The sequence below is a fragment of the Sorex araneus genome, chromosome 2 (genome assembly GCF_027595985.1).
Source record: "Sorex araneus isolate mSorAra2 chromosome 2, mSorAra2.pri, whole genome shotgun sequence".
In the NCBI taxonomy this organism is placed as follows: Eukaryota; Metazoa; Chordata; class Mammalia; order Eulipotyphla; family Soricidae; genus Sorex; species Sorex araneus.
This window is the reverse complement of record NC_073303.1, coordinates 10,730,942-10,755,246: the sequence shown is the minus strand read 5'-3', so window position 1 is coordinate 10,755,246 and position 24,305 is coordinate 10,730,942. Positions and strand designations below refer to the sequence as shown.

Below are 24,305 nucleotides of genomic sequence, written 5' to 3'. Positions count from 1 at the left end.
GTGGTCTCATTTATTTCAGGAGGTAAATATCAGTTCCTGGAAAAGAGCAACCAAATGTCTACTAGAGCAGAAGTTAAGGAAACAACGGGACATATTTCCAATGATGGGAACTTCAACATGGATCAAGGACAAACCTCCAAAAGAGGTAAAATCTTGTCATGGATTTGAAAAAAATTGATAGCATTTTACCCTGACCTCTATTTTAGTAATACACAGAGTCTTCTTCTACTACTCATTTTTAAGACATGTGCATAGTTGGAAATAATTTTTACTGATTATTACTTCACTTTTTTGCCAGAAGCCTTGATGGTATACAGGAGAGGAGGGGAAAAATCAGAGTAGATGCCAAGTACAAAACATAGAAATCAATCCTGGCTTTTCTGAGTTGAGGAGGAATATCATAACATCTCTCTGCTCATTGTGTGGTCAAGACTGGTTTAGGGAGAATGGGCTTTTATTTTGCACCATATCATTTATTCCTCCTGCTCATCTATATTGCAACTTCCTGCTTCTCTAGAACATGCCAGGAGAAAACCAGCTGCTTATGTAGCCAATTCACTGAGTCTATAACTTTGGGAGAAGTCTGTGAGAAAACAGAACTGACAACTGAGGAAGAGAACAATATAAGTCCATAACCAGTAACAACATGCTAGTAATCTTTTCTACCAGGGCCTAATGACTCCATGTGAGATAACACAATATGAATACATCTTCTTTAAACCAAATATTTTATGATCATTTTTAGTGAATTATAACAAGCAATATAAACTAAATTACTCAGGACTTGCCATAGGGGCAGGCTTGAGGGGTGGTTGGGAACATTGGGAATAATGGTGGTGGGAAGGTGCACTGGTGGTGGGATTTATTTTGCAATATTGGATGCAATAAATCAAACAGCTTTAAAAATGAAGTAAACACAAGGCTGGGGAGACAGAAAAAATAAAGAAAAATGTAAGGTTACATGACAAGCAAAATTGAAATGAAAACTATATACAAGTCTGATTCATTGATAACTAATATGCTATTCACAGCACAAAAGAGTTAAGTATAAGTGATGCACAAAAGGGATTAAATACATGTAATATGGGAAAAAAACCGCCAGAATTAAAATGATGTTAATATACAGATTAAAACTCAACTAAATCGTTTCTATACAGCTACTATGACATGATAATTAATAGGTTGCTAAACTCCCTCAGCACAGACAGAGGGGCAGAAGCAAGTGAAGAGAAGCAATAGGAGAAGGTTACTGGGGCCCAGTGGACCCTACAGACCCCTGGTGAGACCGGGGTAGAGCTCTGCCCTGGGAAAGGCTAAGCGGGATTTTAAGTTGTCTTGGGTGGAAAAGGGAACAGAGACCAGTGGGACCCGTGCACTTGGTTTGGCCTTCTGCTGTCTGCAGGGGGTCAATGTGAGGAAGCATGGAAGGCAGCCTGGTGGCTTCCTGTCACCAAATGGGCCATAAGTCTTGTCTTCTGTGCTGGGAGCAGGGTGATCTTCGATTCAGTAATATCTCATCAGCTAGTTGCCTTTGGTCCCAAGCAAACCTTACAATAATTATTATTACATAATTTATAGGCTGAAAAAATAAAAATAAGGGAAAAATGTTCATCCAATAAACATATAAGAAATAGAGAAAGTGGGACTGGAGCAATAGCATAGTGGGTAGGGCGTTTGCCTTGCACGCGACAGACCCGGGTTTGATTCCCAGCATCCCATAGGGTCCCCTGAGCACTTCCAAGAGTGATTCCTGAGTGCAGAGCCAGGAGTTACCCCTGTGCATTGCCAGGTGTGACCCATAAAGCAAACAAACTAAAAAACAAATAGAGAAAGTTTTCAAAAGTTATGCCTTCTAAAATAAAAATTTATGATATAGTAGTCTCACCAGAAAAAAATTCTGTGAGACTTTCACAGAACAGAAAACACTTATATGCTTTATGAAGAAAAAAATACAAATATTTTATGTGGACATCTACTTTATTATTGTTAGCACAATTTTACAGGTGAAATACTGAGGCTAAAGTAGTTGAGGAACATTTCCAAGAAGGCACAGCAGAAAATACAGCAGGTGTGATTTTTTTTTGCTTTTTGGGTCACACCCAGCGATGCTCAGGGGTCACTCCTGGCTCTGCACTGAGGAATTACCCCAGGCCATGCTCAGGGGACCTAATGGGATGCTGGGAATGGAACCCGGGTCGGCCGCGTGCAAGGAAAATGCCCTACCCGCTGTGCTATCACTGCAGCCCCAACAGAGGTGTGATTTAAATGTCTGGTTCCAGGATTAAAATGCACTTGATAAAACCTCTGTAACCTCATAAAAATAACGTAGTGGGGCAAAAGACTGTATAATGCGTAAAGCTCTTACCTGGCCTGGGCTGACCCAGGTTCAATCCCCTGTTGCCTATATGGTTTCCCAAGCCTTGCCAGGAGCGACCCCTGGGCAGAGAATCAGGAGTAAGCCCTGAGCACCACCTGATGTTTCCCTAAGGCAAATAAATAAATACATAAAGTAACGGGGTAGAGTATACAATATAAATCCCACCAACAAGAAGCACGGTAGCACTGTAGCATTGTTGTCCCGTTGTTCATCAATTTGTTCAAGCGGGCACCGGTAGCGTCTCATTGTGAAACTTGTTGTTACTGTTTTTGGCATGTCAAGTATGCCAACGGGAGCTTTCCAGGTTCTGCCATGTGGGTGGGATACTCTCAGTAGCATGCTGTGCTCTGCAAGGGGGACAGAGGAATCAAACCCAGCTTGTTCGTGTGCAAGGCAAACGCCCTACCTGTTGTGCTATCAAGCAGCATATCTTATATGTAATATGTGAAGCTCAGAAAACTCAGAAAATTCAGATACAGTAGGAATTCTCACATTCACCATCCCTGTTTAACACCGGGAAAATATAAAGAATAAAATCATAGGAAATTAAAAAAATAAGTACCACAAAAGGAAAAAATGAACTGCCATTATTTCTCCATTATTTTTAACTACCCCACCCCAGCCCAAATTTGTGGAAAGATGAGAATGAGAAAAAGACTAAATAATGAAAACAATAAAACAAACTTTAAAAATACATTGAATGGGACATCATTGAATTAAAGATTAAAACTCTACTTTGCAACAGAGAGACTTGAACACATGGGGAAGCATCCTTGTTCTTGACTGAGAGAAGGTAATATCATAAACATGGAAAACTTTTCTACTGACATATCATTATTATGGGCTGGAGGAATACAATAGCACAGTGGTAGGGCATTTGCCTTGCATGCAGCCGACCCGAGTATGGGTTTTCCACCCCTCTAGGAGAGCCCAGCAAGCTACCTAGAGTATCTCGCCCACACGGCAGAGCCTAGTAAGCTACCCGTGACATATTCAACATGCCAAAACCAGTAACAAGTCTCAAAATGGAGACATTACTGGTGCCCGCTCGAGCAAATTGATGAGCAGTGGGATGACAGTGATACAGTGATATCATTGTTATATTCATAAAAATTTCAATGTAAATTTTAATGGATGGGACAGGGGGACTCTCAACACCATGCTCCCCTAGCTAAACCAAATTGACTTTTATGTGTCAACTTATGGAACTTAACAAGAATCTCATCACTCAATTGGAAGGGGTGTTAGATCAACTGCATTTACTCCCAGGTCATCAGACACCCAGCTGGTCCTGAAGGCAGGGATGCTCAGTCAATTCTTCACACTTGTTAAGCTATGGGTCATGCTAATGGGTCTGTTTGAAGTCAGCCTCGGGTAATAATCACAGAATTCCAATAGAATGCAGTAAACTTGTGCAATCCTCTAACATAGTTTCCAGATGAAGGTGAGCTACTTTTATCATACAACCAACTTCAACTTCCAGCTTTGTCTTCTAGTTTCTAGTTATGTTGGCTAGAAATAAAACCTCAAGCCACCTTGGCTGGCCATGTGGGGCACTTGGGGGTCATTTCCAGCAACTCTATTACTGTCCGTACCCAATGGAGGCTTCCAGCCAGTTATCTAAATCTACCTTTTTTCCATGTCTACATCAGTTCATCCAGGGACACTGTATTTGAAACTTGTACCTAAAGCTCATACAAGCCAACTCCACGCATTCTTTGAGAATCAAGTGACGCTTCTGGGTAGTTTTTAAATTCACTTACTTCCTAGGAGGGCAAATGACGGCCAGATAGTTATTGAGCGTTATATTTGTTATCTCTATTTCTGCTTCCTGGTGATGCAAATGATGCTGGAGCAGTGAGTCTGTTCATTCATTCTTAGTTCCCAGGTTCTTCAATATTTTTTCTTTTTCTTTTCTTGTTTTTAGTTAAATGGTTTTATTTATTTATAATTATTTATTTGTTTATTTATATTTTTATTGTCAAGAATGAAAATATTGAGATTCAGAGTTGGAAAATAGAAAATTTTATTAGGAAGTAGAAGAGAAGGAAAAGGAATCCTCCAGATAGGGAAGAACCAGTATAGGACTAAGTTAAAAGTAAAAGTTTTGTGTAGACCTTTTAAAAGACCTTTGCATTTCTTATCAATTAACATATATTACAGAGAATGCACAGAATCTACAGGGTTGTCGGGATGGTTTGAATCTTTCTGACCATCTGCCTTAGGTATAGTCCATTATCTTAGTTTCCCTGTGAGCTTAAGCTCTGGGACAGAATGTTATGATGGATAATTGTTAACTATCTGTTTATCAGAAAAGCCCAGGAATATGCAGCTGGTCAAAAAAGTAAGATGGGCCAGCAACAAGCAGGACTGCTCACAGCAGCCGCAAAAGTAAACTGAGGCTTCCTCTTTTAATAAATTCCAGCCTTTTACCTTTTACCTTAGGTAGGGTAGGAGAGAAGCACCCAATTATAAGTATTTCTGTACCTTCTTATCTCAGGTTGTTTTACAGTTCGATACATGCTGGCCTTCATTTTGCAACTATGTAACTTTTCTGCTAGCACCCAACAAATGGGCTTAAGCATTGCCATCCCAGCGATGGTGAACACCACAGCCCCGCCCAGCAGCGCCAACACCTCTGCAGAAGGGCCTCCCACTGTTTCCACGGACAACTGGAATGAAACTCAGCAAGAAATGACGGCAATGGTAAGTCAATGAGACTTTGAATTCATTCTTTGACTCAAATAACTTGAACTGAAGGTGCTTTTTGAGCATCTACTAATTTCCAGGAATTATGTCACACATGATTATAATATGTATCTTTTTAATTTTAATTTTATTTTTAAAAATTATTTTTAAATTTAATTTTATTGTATCACCATGTGGATAATTGCAATGCTTTCTTGTTTAAGTCTCAGTTATACAATACTAAAACAACCATCCCTTCACCAATGCCCATTTCCACCACCAAAAAAAACAACCCAGTATACCTTCCATCCCACCCCCACCTCCCTCACCCCCCGTAACCGATAAATTTCACTTTACTCTTTCTTTAATTTGGTTACATTCAATATTTCAACAAAAACCTCTCTATTATTGTTAGGAGTTCCCCACTAGAGTCAGAGCTGTTGTGAGGGATATGAGGTCGCACGGCTGCTATTGTGGCCGCGTGGTTTTGGATTTCTGTATTTTAGCAACTAAGTCCAGGAAAATATCTTCCAGATATTGAATCATTGCAAGCTTCTAACTCTCATCTGTGGTCTTCATAATATGGTGGTCACCATGCCCTCCCCCTCCACCGGCCCCCGGCAAGGAAAAGGCAGAGAGAGAGAAATACCTTTCCTCTCCTGGGCAGGCATGGGGCCTCGGCTTAGTTCTCAGTCTGGAGACATTCTGCAAGGAGCTGCCGGTACCAAAATTAGTTTAGCTGGTCTCTGGAGTCATGCTCGTGCAGCTGTGGTGAGGCCGCACACGTGCGGTCCTCAGGATCACATCTCGGCAGCAAGCGGGACAGGTGCCACCCCGATAATATGTATGTTGAGGGAATATATGTTAACTTCATTGTTTATGAGAATAACCAGGATTAAGAATGAAGAAATCCTTTTACTATGAGTAGACATAGTATTCTTCACCTAAAATGAAAATTTACAAAACTCACACCAAAATAAGTTTTAGAGATTTATGTTTTTTCCTCAGTCTTCCTTCACAACATGTTTTATTGCCTTGCTTGTGAGTTTTGCTTTTTTATGGAATTTCATGCAAAAATTATTATTGATAGGATATCCTATGTAAATCAGTCAGTTAATTGTACAATCAGGAACACTGTTGATGAAGACAGACAATGTTTTGCATATATTTATTTCTTGGAGAAATTGGCGGATTGCAGGAACTGGAGAGGTGAAATCTAGGAGAACTTGAATTATGTTTTATTGTTGCTGTTGCTTAAATCTTCATGCTAACATTGTCACCTCCTACAGATGAGCAACAAAATTCCTTTTGTCACCTAGGCCCCAATGTATGACTGGAGTCCTGAAATCCAGGGAATCATTCTCAGCGCCATCAACTATGGCTCGTTTTTGGCTCCCATTCCCAGTGGCTACATATCTGGAATATTTGGAGGAAAGTATGTGGTCGGAGCTGGCATACTTATTTCATCAGTCCTGTCTTTATTCACTCCACTGGCAGCTGATACCGGGGTGGCCTTGCTCATTGCCATTCGGATTGTCCAAGGAGTAGCAAAGGTACCAAGACTTTCCTAAGGAATTTCTAATAGAATATAGGCTCCTGGTTGACCAGAGAGAGTTAAAATTGGTTTTGTTTCAGGTTAGTGTATCAACAGGTCAATATTCAATTTGGATCAAATGGGCTCCCCCACTGGAAAGAAATAAACTTATCACCATAGCAAACTCAGGTAATTTGGTTCATAATTTTCATTTCCTGTGCTATTGCTATGATACTACAGACACTGAATGAGTGTGATTTGAACCGAGTTAGCTAAATGTTTAATTGCTACTGCATACCTAGGTAGTCAACTCTTTAATTGATCAACTCTTTACTCTAGGTACTACAATGCTAATAATGGCAAAGCAACTCAGCTCTGGGAGGGGGATTTGGTACACAGGTAACAGAGTCTCAAGCTTAAGTATCTCATATGAAACATTCTCCTACATCTTTTGTTTAGGGTCAATACTGGGGAACTTCATCATTCTTCTCACTGGTGGTGTCCTTTGCCAGACTGTAGGGTGGCCTTATGTCTTCTATATTTTTGGTGAGTTTATGTGCTTCAAGTCTTAGAATTTTGTTTTGTGACAAAGGATTGCTGGGTATGATCCTATGATCATCTATATTAAGCCAAATTCTAACAGTCAGATATTTATCTAAGTTTAGTTGGTAATGTCCAGAGAAAATAATATTGTGAGTCTTGCAAAATGCTATTTAAGTTTCAGCAGCTTAAATTTGTATGTAGAATAGTTTCCTGGATTTAAAAGAATCATAACATTTATTCTTTTAATTTTTTTATGTAGGTAACTTGATTGATAATACTGTTAATATTAAAGTTTTGGCACAAAAAAAAAAAGTTTTGGCACACATTGGTCAAACACCACACCTCTGCCAAAGTGCCAGTATATCTCCTCCTATGTCTTAAAGCTCACTCCCATGTCTCCTAGCCACCCTTTGATAGACACAGTTCTGCCTCTCAGGGTATGTTATAACAGAATATTTGTGTTTCTCTACTATGTTTTACTCATTGTTTCTTTAAGTTCCACATATGAAAGAAATCATCAGATCATTCTTTATTTTCCCCTCTCCTTCTGATTAATATCACCTCAGCATGATATCCTCTAGTTATATTCACATAACAGTGAATTTCATGACTTCTTTTTTTCTTATAGCTGAGCACACTTTGTGCATCTATACCACAGTTTCTTTATTTGCTCTTTCATTCTGGAGCATTTGTGATGTCTCCATGTCTTGACTATATATATTTTTTTGCTTTTTTGAGTTACACCTGGTGATGCACAGGGGTTACTCCTGACTCTGCACTCAGAAATTACTCCTGACTGTACTTGGGGACCATATGGGATGCTGGAAATTAAACAGGGGTCAGCCCGTGCAAGGCAAATACCCTACCCACTGTGTTATCACTCCAGCCCTTTCTTGGCTATTATGAATAACACTGCAATGAACATAGGAATGCAAACATTATTTTGAAATAGTGTCTTGGGGCTCTTAGAGATAGATGCTCAGAAATAGATGTCAGGAAACATGGAAGCTTGATTCTTAAGTTTGTGAAAAGTCTTTATACTGTTTTCCATAGATATTGAACCAGATGATATTCCTACCAACAATGGATGATATTTCCCCCCCTCACATACAGCCAGAATTGCTTGATTTTACTCTTTTTGTATGTGGCAATCTCACTGGTGTTGTTTTGTTTTGCATCTTCCTGATGACAAGTAATGAATAGCAGAATTCTTATAACTATTTGTCATCTTTATGTCCTGTTTGAAAAAGTGTCTGTTATTGTTTTGCCTCATCATTTTTTGGGCACAGTTCAGTATTTTTAATATTTTACAGGTGCTTAATATATATTGAATATAAGTGCTTTGTCTGATACATGATGAGCCATTATTTTCTCCCAGTCATTAGGAAGTCATTTTATTCTAGTCATCATCTCTTTCACAGTGCAGAAGCTTCTTAATTTGACTGACACCCATTTGTTTAGTTGTTCTCTTTGATTAGTGAGTGACATTGAGTCATTGAAGATGCTTTCAGAGTCCATATCAAGAAGAGTTATGCATATATTTTTCTTAATATAATTTATCAAGTCAGATCTTTTATTGTGGTCCTTAATCCATTATTAGTTATTTTGTGGATGGTGTGATATAGGAATCCAAGTCCTTTTCTTACCTTTTTTTGCAAGCGAGAAGCCAGTTTTTGCAAGAATAATGAAGGTGCTTTTTAACCTTTTTTCTTTTTTTTTTTTTGGTGTTTGGGTCACACATGGTGCTGCACAGGGGTCACTCCTGGCTCTGCGCTCAGGAATTACTCCTGGCAGTACTCAGGGGCTCATATGGAATGCTGGGAGTCGAACCCGGGTTGGCCACATACAAGGCAAACGCCCTACCCGCTATGCTATCACTTCAGCCCCTGAAGGTGATTTTGGTTCCACTTTATATGCTTAGATCCTGTGTTGAAGATTACCTATCCATTAACCCACGTTTCTGTCTCTGGGATCTCAATTATATTCCATTAATATGAAATTCTGACTTAATTGCAGTGCCACACCGTCTTGATTACTAACTACAGATTTAGAGTTGATGTGATTTTATACCTAGAAACCTTGAGGAGTATACAAAAACATCCTAGATACAATAATCCTAGATACAATACCACTTGTATGGTAAAGTGGCAGGCTATAAAATCAGCACACAGAAATCCGTAGTATTCCTATAAACAAACAATAGAATAGCAGAGACAGAAAAACATTTTTAAAATTACTAGTAAAAATTTTGTTCTCCAAGAGCTCAACGAATGGAGGTGGTGCTGAAAGGAGCTCAAGTGTTCTGTATGAAAGACACCCTACCAGCAACAGTAGTGTAAATCACACAGCAAAAGTTTCGTGATTTTTTTTAAAGGTCCTGTTGTAGAAACAGCCTGGTAGGTGGGAAGCTAATGAGAGAAGGGGCATTGTTGGAGAGAAGTGGGCTCTGGTAAAGAGTTTGGCTTTGAAACATCATATACCTGAATCCCAACTGTGAATAACTATAATTTCCTGCTAACTGCTGTCGCTCTCACTGTCATCCCGTTGCTCATTGATTCGCTTGAGTGGGCACCAGTAACGTCTCCACTGTGAGACTTGTTACTATTGTTGGCATATTGAATATGCCACAGGTAACTTGCCAGGCTCTGCTGTGCGGGCAGGCTTTCGGAGAGGGACAGAGGAATCGAACCCAGGTCAGCCATGTGCAAGGCAAACACCCTACCCACTGTGCTACCGCTCATGCAAATGAAATAAATAAAACCAATTATGCCCTTCTCCTTCACTCCCCCCCCATCAAGACATGGGAATTATCTTAACAAAGAGATGAAAGATTTATACAAAGAACACTATAATAAGTATTAAAAGAAATTTTTTTAAAAAAACAAAGAAATGGAAACACATACTTTTTCATAGATTGGAAGGACTAACAGTAAAAGCAACTATCCTGGGTCCAGAGCAATAGCACAGCAGGTAGGACATTTGCCTTGTACGCAACCGGCCCTGGTTCGATTCTCAGCATTCCATGGTTCCCCAAACACTGCCAGGAGTAATTCCTGAGTGCATGAGCCAGGAGTTGCCCCTGTGCATCACCGGGTCTGTCGCAAAAAGAAAATAAAATCCTACTGCAAGCACCTTAAAAATATAATGCAGTTCCCGTAAAAAATTCCTGTGGTGGGGCAAGAGAGATAGGACAGTGGGTAAGGTGCGAGCTGTTCACATGGTCAATCTGAGTTTGACCCCCAGCACCAAATATGTTCTCAGAGCATGGTGAGGAATGACCCCTGAGTATAGAACCAGGAGTAAGCCCAGAACAACAATGGATACATGTTCTCCCCAAATAAGGTATTTTTAGGGACGTGGATGAAATGCTGTTAACATTTATATGGAGTAATAAAATTACTTGAATAGCTAAAGCAATCTTGAGGAAAAAAGGTGGCATATTTCTTTTTAAGTTTAAATTATTCTACAACATTAACTCTTGCTTCTAATTTGAGCCCACAAAAGACCCCAATGGAATTTATTTCATAACGATATGTTACTTATATGAATTATCTTTTTAGTTATCTCTCTCTATTCAATACATTCTTTAAAATTTATCCCTTCACTGTGATTGGCCATTCATACAACAGTATGAATAGGTGAAGGGAGGAGTAGAATATTTGGGTCATTTTTTTCTGTCAGCCACAGGAATCATCTTCAGGTAAAGTCAAACCAAAAGAGTTCCAGTCCAGTGCTAACCAAATCCTCTTTTCCTAGGTGGAGTGGGCTGTGTCTGTTCTTTTTTTTGGTTTTCTCTTATTTCTGAGAAACCCACAAATCATCCATTCATCAGCACAGCTGAGAAGGAGTACATCGAATCTTCACTGGCTCAAGAGGTGCATTGAGGAAGTCTTTCTTCTACTATTTTTTAAAATTTATTTTATTGAATCACCATGTGGAAAGATACAAAGTTCTCAGGCTTATGTCTCAGATATACAATACTCAAACACCCGTCCTTTCACCAGTGCCCATATTCCACCACCAAAAATAGAAAAAAAAACCCAGTATACCTCCCACCCCCCCCAATCCCCCACTCCCCCTGCATAACTGATTAATTTCACTTCCTTTTCTCTTTACCTTGATTACATTCCATATTTCAACACAAAACTCACTATTGTTGTTGGAGTTTCAACTCAGAACTCACTATTCTTATTGGAGTTTATTCCCCAAGAATACAGCCGTATTGACAAGGAAACATTTGATAATTAGTTTTCCACTGATGAGAATGAAGAGATATGAAGTCACACGGTTTAGGATTTCTGTATTTTAGTAATTAAGTCCAGGGAGATTTAAGTTGGAAATTACATCATCTCCCTTCCTGGAGCAGCATGGAGCAAAAGCTTAGTTCACAGTCTGGAGACATTGCTGCAAGCACTTGCTGGGACCCCAAGTAATATAGCTGGCTCTGGATCCTGGTCGTTCAGCAGCAAAGCGGCTGTGCAAAGACATGGACACCCAGGTCGTATCTCGGCGGAGCTTGAGCCAGCACCAGCCCTGGCCCGAGACTGCCTAAGCGTCCTGCTGTTTCAAGTTCAAATCACATTTTTTTTCCCCGCGCCACCAAGTTCATACCTCTTTAAAAATTAAAAGTTCCATAATATGGCGGACATCACACCGCTTCCTCCCGGAGGGAAGTAAAACCAAGGAAAAAGGATATTTTCCCCCTTAGCTGGCATGGGGCAAAGCTTAGTTCACAGTCTGGAGACATGGCTGCAAACACTCGCTGGGACCCCAAGTAATATAGCTGGCTCTGGATCCTGGTAGTTCAGCAGCAAAGCGGCTGTGCCCTTTCTTCTACTATTTCCACACATCTATCTAGATGTTTCAGAGGTGAAGGATGCAGTAGTGCAAAAATTTTGTCTTCTGATAGAAGAAATATTGATGTATGCTTTCTTCCAGGATGGCTCACCAGGATGGTCAGTTCCCATTAAGGCTATGGTCAAATCCATACCACTTTGGGCTATTTTAATTTGTGTTTTCTGTAAATTCTGGCAAGTTCATATCTTTATAGCATACTTACCAACATACATCAATTCTGTACTTCAAGCTGACTTCAAATCTGTAAGTACAAAGGAAGCTCATTCTTCTATTTAATACCTTAATGCATTATTGAAGATTTATCCTTTTACTGTTTCACTGATAGGGCCATTCATTCAAGACTATTTATAGGTGAAGGGAGGAGTATTCCTTCTAGTTAATGCTTTTCCAGAAAATTCTCCTTATCTCATGTGATCTTCAAATCAGTGGTTTAGGCTCAAAGCTTTCAGGTAGCAACTGTAATTTAGTTCACAGGAATTCTAATTCATATTAATATAACTATAGGACAGTGTGACAATAAGCCTACATGACAATGAGACTACTGCTTATTGGGACAAAGTGGCTCAGTTCTGCAACAACTTTATCTTCAGAAAATACCATCTTGTTTAAGCTTGTCAAGCAAAAATATTTGGTTCAGGGGCTGGAGTGATAGCACAACAGGTAGGGCGTTTCCCTTACACGCTGCCGACCCTGGTTCAATTCCCAGCATTCCATATGGTCCCCTGAGCACAGCCAGGGGTAATTCCTGAGTGCAGAGCCAGGAGTGATCCCTGAACATCGCTGGGTGTGACCCAAAAAGCGAAAAAATAAATTGGTTCAATCAATACTTGCAAAAATATTTAGCAAGATCCTCCTGGCATCTTAAGCAATAAAGCATTAACAAAATTAATTCTGCCTTTGAGAAGGCTGTGATTATTTCCTTAAACAACACTATTGAATACATTATTGCTAGAACATAAAGTTCTGAATAACAAAAAGTCATGATAATATTCTCTAAAATTTTATTAAAATATAACACACTATACAGATTTACGTATATGAGTGACTTATAATTTTTCACAAAATGAACAAATGCTCTGATTTGTTAAGGGGATCTTTTCTATTTTACTTTTCCCTGGATTTTTAGTTAGGTGCCGTAAGTTGCAGAACCGCTAATGATAGAATTTCAAGCATATGCTATTCTACTGACACGCTCATCACCAGAATATCAGCTTTCCTTAATAGGTGTCTTTTAGTTCATAATTGGTGGTTTTCTTAAAGTGGGAAGACTATCAGAATCTCACTCTGTTACAATTCACAAGGTCATCGAATTAGTATTATTCTCATTGTTTGAGCCAAAAAGTAGCATTAAGTGGTGCTTAGTTGACTGAACTCCTAGGAGGAAGAATGTTCACTTGTCTGCATAGTGTAGGGTTTATATTTTGGGCTATACGTGGTGGTGTTTAGGGTTTAATCCTTGCTCTGAGCTCAGGAATCACTGATAGTGAGGCTCAAGGCATCATACGGGATGCTGGGGATCAAACCCTGATTGGTCATGTGCAAGGCAAGCTCCTTACCTACTGTTTCTTCTGGCTCCTGAGAGCAGGGCTTCTTAGCAGAGGGCAGAGTTGGAGACTCCTGCATGTAGGAGGTGGGAAACACATAAAGGTGGATGGGCTAGCTGGGCTCTTTCCTAAAGAGGAGGAAGGATAGAAGCATTCAATAAAACTCATAGTCTCAGGTAGAGGGATCAGGGGTTGAGAGAGTCAATGTAAATGGTTACCAGTTCTGAGAGATCTCTTCAGCTGGCTGTTGGCATCATTAAGGCTGAGGTGGAGCAGGGTTGAGAAATGATTAGAGAAACAACTTGATAGTAGAGCTTTTCTATTTGGGAAAGTCAGGAAACTGGAGCTCCTGTTGTTTGCAGGCAATTTTGTCACTGACACAGTTTTGATGAACTTTCTTTTCACATCTGTAAGATCAAAAGCCTGGATCAGATACCCAGTTATCATTATTTAGGCTACACACAGTAAAGTTGATTACCCTATCCTTTTATTTTAATTATCGCAGAATTTTAATTTAGAAGTTGAGCTTATAATAGTTAGTTTTATAACTATAAGAAAAGGTAAAGAAAGAATAAAAAATCTTTTTTCCATTTTTTCCCTCCAATCTGACATATTCTCCCAGCTGACTCTATTGATAACTCTTTTTCAGAAAATTACTTTCTTATGTAATCTTTCTTTGGGAGCGTGCAAAATGTTTGAATTTATATTATTATCTAATTTTTAAATTTTATGCGAACAATTTTGTGCAGATCATGCTGCTATTCTTTTTTTAATGATTAGTTTTAGAATCATTTGTAATTTAGTTGAATGTGATCCACCTCCTCAGACTTAATGGAATTCTTCTTAGCTGTAAATTGATAATTTCATGTTCTGGCCAAGGAGTCAGAAGAAATCAGTACTAGAAGAGTGAAGGTGCAGTATTTTCCCAAAAGCATTGAGATCTCTTTTCTTTAAAGACCCCAAAGCCTTCATTGCACTTATATTCAAATGTAATATTTGGGATAATCATCCACAAAGGCTGATACTTCCCAATTTCATCTCAGGTCATAGGCAAACAAGCAACAAAACAGTGATCGGGATTTCAGTTCCTCTCCTGTACCACCAAGACTCACTGCTTCCCATCATCACTATTTATTGTGCATTTACAGTGGACTAGGCACAACAGAACATACACAAAACCATGTCCGTGCTCTTGAGGAGTTTACTAGCATTCTAACAAAAAATACACCTTGTTAAAACGATATTTTTGTTTGGTGTCTTCTGTAAGGTACAGAGAAGGGTAGGAAGAGTTAAAGGCAGACAATGACAGACCGTCCGACCATCCAGGATAGGGGGAGTTTTCAGGGAGGTCAACACAATCTCATCAGCTCAGGAGAGATCTGCTGCAGTAATAGGATGAGGGAAGTTGTTTGTGGGAAACAAGCAAAGGAAAGCGGGATGTCTGTAGACATTGAGTGGAAAAGTTCATGCGGCTTCTTCTCCAAGTACACGGCCACCAAAGAGGAATGGTTGATGAAAAGACAAAGGCTGAAAAAGGTAAGCCTGTGCACCCAACGAATAAAGGAAATGAAGGATCAAAATTGAAGGCAAACTTGTAAGAATATCAAGAAATTCTTAAAAACAAACGTGATCTCGAAGCACAAACATAGCTGATGCTACCCAATGTCATGGTGGGTCAGAACATTAGGGCTTCAAGGATTAGAAAATCCAATACCAAAAATTGTACGTCTAACAAATTGTCTTCCCAATCAATTCCCTCTGCCACCAAAAAAAACCCAAACAGCAACACTTTTTTCCCCTCAGAGAGAGAGGGGAAGAATATTATGGGACATGGTTAGGAACAGTCGTAATATGCTGGTATTCTTCATAGATTAGTCTGCTGGAATATTTTCATGTAAGTATATAAGATCTTTTTTGAGTGACATTTGGGTTGTTTTTAGTTATTGATCAAGGGTGAATTAAAAACACTATTTGTCATTCTTTTGTGCAACTATTTCTGTAAGTTTATTCATATCTGATTCAAGAGTAAATGCTGTATAAATGTTCATGCATATACATACAAAATCTATACATTTGTCATAACAAGGTTTGAATCCAAGTCCTACATGTGCAAGGTATTTATTCATTTTACAGAAAAGTCACATTCCAGCATTAAATTGTTATATTTATTGTCAAATTTTCCTCCATTGGCTACTAATGATAGTGCTTTCTCACATTCCTGGGAACATGTAAAAAATTTTAGGAGTTTTGCCAATTAGGTGTAGGAAAAGTGGTATCTCACAGTCACTTTTTATTTTATTTCTTTATTTAGTTTTTTTGGTCACACCCAGCGATGCACAGGGGTTACTCCTGGCTCTACACTCAGGAATTTCCCCTGGTGGTGCTCAGGGGACCATATGGGATGCTGGGAATTGAACCTGGATTGGCCGTGTGCAAGACAAACGCCCTACCTGTTGTGCTATCATTCCAGTCCCCACAGTCACTCTTTAAATGAGACTGAGTATTATTTTTATTCCTTGTATTTCCAGATTGTCTTTATATGTGAAGTTCAGTAAAATGGATGTGCATGATGTAAACTAATGATTTTCCCCAAATTATATGCATCTTTCCCCCAGGGTCAAAAAATGTATTGAGTCTTTGGAATATATTGAAATTTATGTGGAGTTAAGTGTAGATAAGGAAAGCCTTGTGTGTATATAATTGTGGCAGTGAGACATTGTCCCCCACTTCATTTCTGTTCTTCAGAGTGGATTCCTGTCAGCCCTGCCGTTTGTTACTGCATTTTTCTTCCTTATACTCGAAGGTCTTTTGGCAGATTTCCTGCTCTCCAGAAAGCTTCTTAAACTTATCACAATCAGGAAACTCTTCACAGCCATAGGTAAGGAACCATGTTGTTACCAGATGGCCTATGGCAATCTCAGGGTAGCCCCCTGATCACTCTGTGTGTATTCTCTTGCTTCAGGAGTTCTCTTTTCAAGTCTCTTCCTCTTGTCTCTGCACTGGGTGAGATCCAGCCACAGCACCACTATTGCCTTCTTGGTACTGTCTGCTGTCTTCGGCAGCTTTTCTGAATTAGGAGTGTTAATTAACGTCATGGATATTGCTCCACGGTAGGCATCTCTTTGCTTTATGCTCACAGAAACTCAGCACAGGTCAAGGGAGCTTTAACCTACTCCGACATTGAGTAAAATGGGAATGACATGAAATGTGAACACAAATCTACACCCAAAGCATTTCCTGGAATCAACCCAAAGCTAGTTATCCACTGAGAATTGAATTTCTCCCAGGTGACAACAGGAGTCAGTGGCCACACTAATAACACACTGGAGTTGTACCAACAAGCTGTGTTGGAGGAGGCAGCAGTGTTAAATCACTGAAAGCACCTTTCAAAGTCCACACAGCATGCTCTTGAAAGGATTTAATATTGGTAACTAATACAGGATAGCAGAGAAGAAATTACCTCTGGTATAAGTAAATATCGAGTGATAGCACAGTGGGTAGGGCCCTTGCCTTGTAAGCGGCTTACCAGGGTTTGATTCCTCAGTCTCTCTCAGAGAGCCTGGCAAGCTATGGCGAGTTTCTGCCCGCATGGCAGAGCCTGGCAAACTACCCATGGCGTATTCAATATGCCTAAAACAGTAACAACAAGTCTCAAAATGGGGACGTTACTGGTGCCGACTTGAGTAAATTGATGAACAACGAGACAACAGTGGTACAGTGCTGTACATAAATATCAGATATGAATTTACTGAAAAACACTACGTAACTTTTCATTCACTCTTGACCAAGGGTAAACATAGGTTCTGATGTCCCCAGAGATAACTACAGAATGCAAGGGATGAACTGGGATTAACCTTTTGTACTGGAATGTCCTCACCCCATCTTTCTCCACTCTCTTAGATATGGTTCCTTTCTCAAGGGGTTATCAGAAGTCTTTGGTAACATGGCTGGAGCTGTTTCTCCAGCTGTTTCTGGATATTTACTCAGTCAGGTGAGTTCAAATGATCTGATGAAAACATTCGTAAGAGTGGGGCTAGAGCGATAGGACAGCAGGTGGGGTGTTTGCCTTGCATGTGGCCAGGCCAGGTTTGATGCCCTGCATCCCATTGTGTCCACTGAGCACCACCAGGACTAATTTCTGAGTTCAAAATCCAGCAGTGAGCCGTGAACGCCACCGTGTTAACCCCCAAACAAAATAAAGCAAAACACTCATAAGAAAGATGTATCGAATTCTATTTATTTTCTTCTTCTTCTTTAATCTTTAAATTTCCTTCTAACCACTTAGACAAGTCAAGGAAACTGATTTAAAAAGAAAAAAAAGTTAGCCTTACCTTGTTTCCTCTTCAATTCATTCATCATTTTGTACTCACTCATTCAACAAATATATTGAACGTGAGCATGAGTCATGCATTGTCTTAGTAGACAATGTCCCTGTCCTTGTGACCCATATTTTATAAAAGTAAACAATCAAACATTTGAAAAATAAGTTAAATACATGACCTAGGTAATGGTGATGAGTGATGAAAAATGAAATAATGTGGAGAGAAGAGGACAAAGGTGAGGGGTTTTGATTTTAAATAGGATGGTCAATGTATGAGTCACTGGAAAACTAACCTTAAACTAGGGATCAATTAAAAAGTCAGACAGATGGCTACAGGTGGGTGAGTATCCCAGAAAATGGAAGGCTAGTCTGTTGGCAGCAGACCTCTTTATTTCAGGCACAGATGGGCAGCGACCCAGGGCAGCTGGAGCAGCACTGAGGGCAGGGCCTCTAAGACAGGCACAGCCAGGACAAGGATTAGGACACTATTAATGACACGTAATTTCCTGCTTCCAGGACTCAGAGTTGGGTTGGAGAAATGTCTTCTTCCTTTCGACTGCTATTAACATAGTTGGCTTGATCATCTATATCATCTTTGGCCAAGCAGAGGTCCAGGACTGGGCGAGAGAGAAGACATTCACCCGATTCTGAACAAATTGAGAGGCACCTTCGATCCTGATCTTTATTTGTCCCTTGTTTAGCTTCATTGAAATTCTACTTTTGTTCCTGAGTTCCTGATTAGTTCTATTAGAATCGACTCTGGTCAACATCATCTTAGTGATATTGGGGATGGGGAGAAGGAAGACTACTTATTTAACTTTGAACTACTGAAGACATAGACTTGCGTTTTCTTCCATGTGCTTGCCATTCTTTCCAGTGCACTGGTGGAGGGATGGGTGTTTGATCATTTTAAAATTGTAACCCAAACATGAAAGCATGTAACTATCTCACAGTGAGTTATTTAAATTAAAAAAAAAAGATACTAAGATCTATGCGTTTGGTTTCTGCAACCATTATTTTTGTATAGAGCGCTTAAAAGATGAAATTTCCTGAGGGAAATGATTGACATTTTAATTTTTATTTTAATATTTGTTCGGGCTGGAGTGATAGCACAGCTGTAGGGTGTTCGCCTTTCATGCAGCTGACCCAGGTTTGATTCCTTCTCCTCTCTTGGAGAGCCCAGCAAGCTACCAAGAGTATTGCGCCTGCACGGCAGAGCCTGGCAAGCTACTCGTGGTGCATACGATATGTCAAAATCAGTAACTAAATAAGTCTCACACGAACAAATCGCTGAGATGACAGTGACGATGACAGTGAATATTTGTTCTTAGCCTGTGTCCTGGACACAAAACTTTCAAAGTTCTTTTTATTTGTTAACTAATGGAAATGTCTTTCCTATGCTAAAGAGATCCTTGGTAACTGGGGCCCTTACTTGCATCATGATGGGGATCTTCAGAAAGACTATAATAGTCTTCCGCATCCCAGCCTGCCTGCTCCTCGGACCCTGAGCACCCCAGCCTTCCCCCACCTCCGGACTGCCACCCTAGTGGCCGGCATGCCACCCCCAAGCATCGCAGCCATTCTGTCTTCTGGCACAGGAAGACTATAAAACACAAGACTTCACATAGGATTAAAGGAACATCTGAGTGGGAGGCCATGTTCTATAAGGGAAAAATAAAAAGGCAACGACCATTGACCGAGCCTATCCAGAATCTTTTCACAACAAGAGGGAACAGGGATACTGATCTTGAAAGTCCCTCTTCCATACCAGCACCACAACATGAAGAAACAGCGCAAATCCCCACCACAAGCAGAGGACGATGAAAGGAGTCCAGAAACTTCAATAGGCATTTCCTGCAAACTTGAGCTCTCTGATAAAGAATTCAGAGTTGAAATCCTCAAGATGTTTAATGAACTCAATGACAACTTAAAGGAGGACCCGACAGAAACAGTACAACAGACAACCAAGAAAATACGGGAAGAAAAGAGAGCAGAAATAAAAAACCTATGCAAAGAAATGAAGGATTCCGTAGATGAAATAAAAAAACTCTGTGGCTGCCCTCAACAATAGAATGACTGCAGTGGAAGACAGAATCAGTGTGCTTGAAGATGAGTTGCAGGCAGTCTACAGGCAACAACAAACAATGGGAAGACACCTCAAAATAGCTCTAGGTCGACTCAGAGTCCCAGGGGATGATTTCAAGAAGAACAACATTAGAATCATTAGAGTACCAGAAGGACAGGGAACCAACCCCAACGAAAAAGCCACAGTCAAACAAATCATTTCTGAAAAGTTCCCAGAGCTGGAGAATGCAGACATCCAGATTCAAGGTGCCTGAAGGGTGCCAGCTAAAAGAGACTTTAACAGAAAAACCCCAAGACATATCATAGTTAGAATGATGGACGTCATGGATAGAGACACAATACTGCAAGCAGCAAGGTCGAAGAAGGAAATCGCATACAAAGGAGCACCCCTTAGATTCACAGCAGACCTATCAGAGGAAACCCTCCAAGCCCGAAGGCAGTGGTGGGATATAGTGAAAAAACTCAATGAAATGAATACTTCACCAAGAATACTTTATCCTGCTAAACTCTCATTCAACTTGAAGGAATGATACACTATTTTGGGGATAAACAACAGCTCAGGAACTTCATAGACTCAAAACCAAACCTAAAAGAAGCACTAAAGGGGCTATTGTAAGACAAGAAGAACCCCTAAAAGCACAACAAGCCCTTACAGAAAGATGGCACAAAATCCCATAACAATACTCTCTCTTAATGTCAATGGTCTAAATTCACCAATTAAGAGACACAGACTGGCAAAATGGATTCAGAGACTGAAGCCAACATTCAGCTGCCTGCAAGAAACGCATCTGAATAGCCAGAACAAACACAGACTCAAAGTCAAAGGATGGAACACAATCCTGCAAGCAAACAACTCTCTCATAAAAGCTGGGCTGGCCTTTCTAGTATTGGACAACATAGATTTCAGGTTGAAAAATATTAGAAAGGATAGGGAAGGCCATTTTTTATTAATCAAGGGATATGTACAGCAAGAAGAAATCACACTCCTAAACGTGCACGCACCCAATGAGGTACCAGCCAAATTCCTACAACAACTGCTAACAGACATTAAGAAGGACATCTCCAGCAACACAATAGTAATTGGAGACTTCAACACTGCCCTATCATCCCTGGATAGACCAAGAATATTAAAACTCTCCAAGGAAATACTGGATTTGAAGGAAGAAATAGAAGAGATAGGCTTAATAGATCTATACAGGGCTTTATACCCCCCCAAACGGGAATACACATTCTTTTCCAGTGCACATGGAACATTTTCCAGAATAGACCATGTGCTGAGCCACACAACATACCTCAACAGAATCAGGAAGATAGACATTGTATCAGCTACCTTTTCAGACCATGATGCACTGAAGATAGAAGTTAATCACACACAGACACAGAAAACCAAATCAAATACCTGAAAATTAAACAACTCGATGTTGAACAATGAGTGGGTTAGGAAGGAAATCAAGGATGAAATTAAAAGGTACATGGACACAAATGAGAATGAAGACACGAGCTACAAGAACCTGTGGGATGCAGCTAAAGCCATGTTAAGGGGAAAATTTATAGCTCTGCAAGCATTCCTCAGGAAGGAAGAAAAGGCCCACATAAATAACTTGACTTCACAGCTTAAAATTTTAGAAAAGGACCAACAAAACTAGCCCAAACCAGGCAGAAGAAAATAGATAATAAAACTTAGGGCAGGGGCTGGAGCGATAGCACAGCGGGTAGGGCGTTTGCCTTGCACGCGGCCGACCTGGGTTCGATCCCCGGCGTCCCATATGGTCCCCCAAGCACCGCCAGGAGTAATTCCTGAGTGCAAAACCAGGAGTAATCCCTGAGCATAGCTCGGTGTGACCTAAAAAGCACACACACACACACACACACACACACACACACACACACACAAAAGACTTAGGGCAGAAATCAACGACATGGAAAACCAAAAGACAATCTGAAAGATAAATGAAACCAAGAGCCTGTTCTTCGAGAAAGTAAACAAGATTGATAAACCATTAACAAGACTCACAAAGAAAGAGAGAGAGAGAACCCTTATAAACAGAATCAGAAATGAAAAGGGGGACATCACAACAGAAACGAATGACATTCAAAAGATTATCAGAGACTACTATGAAAAGCTGTATGCCACAAAACAAGAGAACCTAGAAGAAATGGATAAATTCCCGGATTCCTACTATCTCCCAAGGCTGAACAAAGAAGACCAGGAATACCTGAACAGTCCTATTTATATCAAGGAAATTGAAACTGTAATCAAAAGTCTTCCCAAAAACAAAAGCCCAGGCCCAGCTGGATTCACTAGGGAATTCTTCCAAACAATTTAAGAGGACCTCTTGCCAGTTCTTCTAAAGCTTTTCCAGGAAATTGAAAAAACAGAAACCCTCCCAAACAGTTTCTATGAGGCTCATATCTCCCTAATACCAAAAGCAAAGACACCACAAAAAAAGAAAACTACAGGCCAATATCCCTGATGAACACAGATGCAAAGATTCTCAACAAAATATTTGCAAACAGAATTCAACATCTCATCAAAAAGATCATACACCACGACCAAGTGGGATTCATCCCGGGGATGCAAGGATGGTTTAACATTCAGAAATCAATCAACATAATCCATCATATCAACAAAAGAAAAGATAAGAACCATATGATCATATCAATAGATGCAGAGAAAGCATTTGACAAGATCCAGCACCCATTTATGATGAAAACTCTCGCCAAAATGGGTATAAAAGGGACTTTCCTCAATATAGTCAAAGCCATCTACTACAAGCCTTTACAGCAAGCCTACCATTTCCTCAATGGGGAAAAACTAAGAGCCTTACCTCTGAGATCAGGAACGAGACAAGGATGCCCAATTTCTCCACTCCGATTCAATATAGTACTGGAAGTACTTGCAATAGCGGTTTGGCAAGAAAAAGGTATTAAGGGCATTCAGGTAGGAAAGGAAGAAATCAAATTCTCATTTTTTGCAGATGATATGATACTATACTTAGAGAACCCTAAAACCTCTACAAAGAAACTCTTAGAAGCAATAGACTTGTATAGTGAAGTTGCAGGCTATAAAATCAACACCCAAAAGTCCATGGCTTTTCCATACGCAAATAATGAGAGAGAAGAAAGCGTCATGATAAAAGCAATCCCTTTCACAATTGTGCCTCAAACGGTCAAATACCTCAGAATCAACTTAACTAAGGAGGTAAAGGACTTGTATAATGAAAACTACAAAACGCTACTTCAAGAAATAAAAGAGGACATGAGGAAATGGAAAGATATTCCCTGCTCATGAATTGGAAGAATTAATATTATCAAAATGGCAATACTCCCCAAAGCATTGGACAAATTCATTGCGATCCCTATAAGGATACCCTTGACATTCTTCAAAGAAATGGAGGAAGCACTCCTGAAATTCATATGGAACAATAACCCCCCACGAATATCTAAATCAATTCCTGGGGAAAAAATGGGAGGAATCAACCTCCCCAACTTCAAACTCTAGTATCAAATGGTAGTACAATAAAACGGCATAGTACTGGAACAAAGGCAGAGCTGCAGACCAATGGAACAGGGTTGAATACTCTGACACACCACCCCAAATATATGATCATTTAATCTTTGATAAGGGAGCAAGAAATGTGAAGTGGAGCAAGGAAAGCATGTTTAACAAATTGTGCTGGCAAAACTGGACAGCTACATGCAAAAAAATGGACTCAGATCTCCACCTATCACCATGTACAAAAGTCAGATCAAAATGGATTAAAGACCTAAACATCAGACCAGAAATCCTAAGGTACATTGAAGACAAGGTCTGCAAAACCCTCCACGACATTGTAGCCAACGGTATCTTCAAAGCTGACATGCCACTGGCCAAGCAAGTGAAACAGAAATAAATAAATGGTACTACCTTAAATCAAGAAGCTTCTCCACCTCAAAAGATACAGTGACCAAAGTACAAAGACAGCCTACAGAATGGGAAAGGATATTTACCCAATACCTATCCAATAAGGGGTTGATATCAAGGATATACAAGGCACTGGTTGAATTCCACAAGAAGAAAGCTGCTGACCCGATCAAAAAATTGGGTGATGAAATGAACAGAAGCTTCCCCAAAGAAGAAATCCGAATGGCTGAGAGGCACATGAGAAAATGCTCGACATCACTAATCATCAGGGAGATGCAGATCAAAACAACAATGAAATACCATCTCACACCATAGAGACTGACCCACTTCCAAAATACCAAAAGTGACCGGTGTTGGCGCAGATGTGGGGAGAAAGGGACTCTTCTTCACTGCTGGTGGGAATGCTGATTGGTTCAGCCCTTTTGGAAAACAATATGGACGATTCTCAAAAA

At 40.0% G+C, this 24,305-nt stretch overlaps 1 protein-coding gene across 1 annotated transcript; it reads left to right on the top strand.

The window, feature by feature from the left end:
• The first annotated feature begins 54 nt into the window (after positions 1-54).
• On the top strand, positions 55-18,515 carry LOC129401605 (probable small intestine urate exporter). Its single transcript, XM_055124315.1, has 11 exons — positions 55-145; positions 4,878-5,083; positions 6,385-6,618; positions 6,701-6,788; positions 7,059-7,145; positions 10,899-11,017; positions 12,081-12,242; positions 16,289-16,421; positions 16,506-16,653; positions 17,444-17,534; positions 18,381-18,515. Exons 1-11 carry the CDS (start codon positions 55-57, stop codon positions 18,513-18,515), a joined length of 1,494 nt encoding a protein of 497 aa, XP_054980290.1.
• The last annotated feature ends 5,790 nt before the right edge of the window (positions 18,516-24,305 follow it).

Bases quoted from the DNA above. Each gene is read 5' to 3' on its own strand.
- LOC129401605 (XM_055124315.1), top strand. From the start codon at position 55: ATGTCTACTAGAGCAGAAGTTAAGGAAACAACGGGACATATTTCCAAT. The intron at 6,619-6,700 runs GTACCAAGACTT...GTTTTGTTTCAG, and splicing joins TTGTCCAAGGAGTAGCAAAG to GTTAGTGTATCAACAGGTCA. The intron at 16,422-16,505 runs GTAAGGAACCAT...CTCTTGCTTCAG, and splicing joins GAAACTCTTCACAGCCATAG to GAGTTCTCTTTTCAAGTCTC.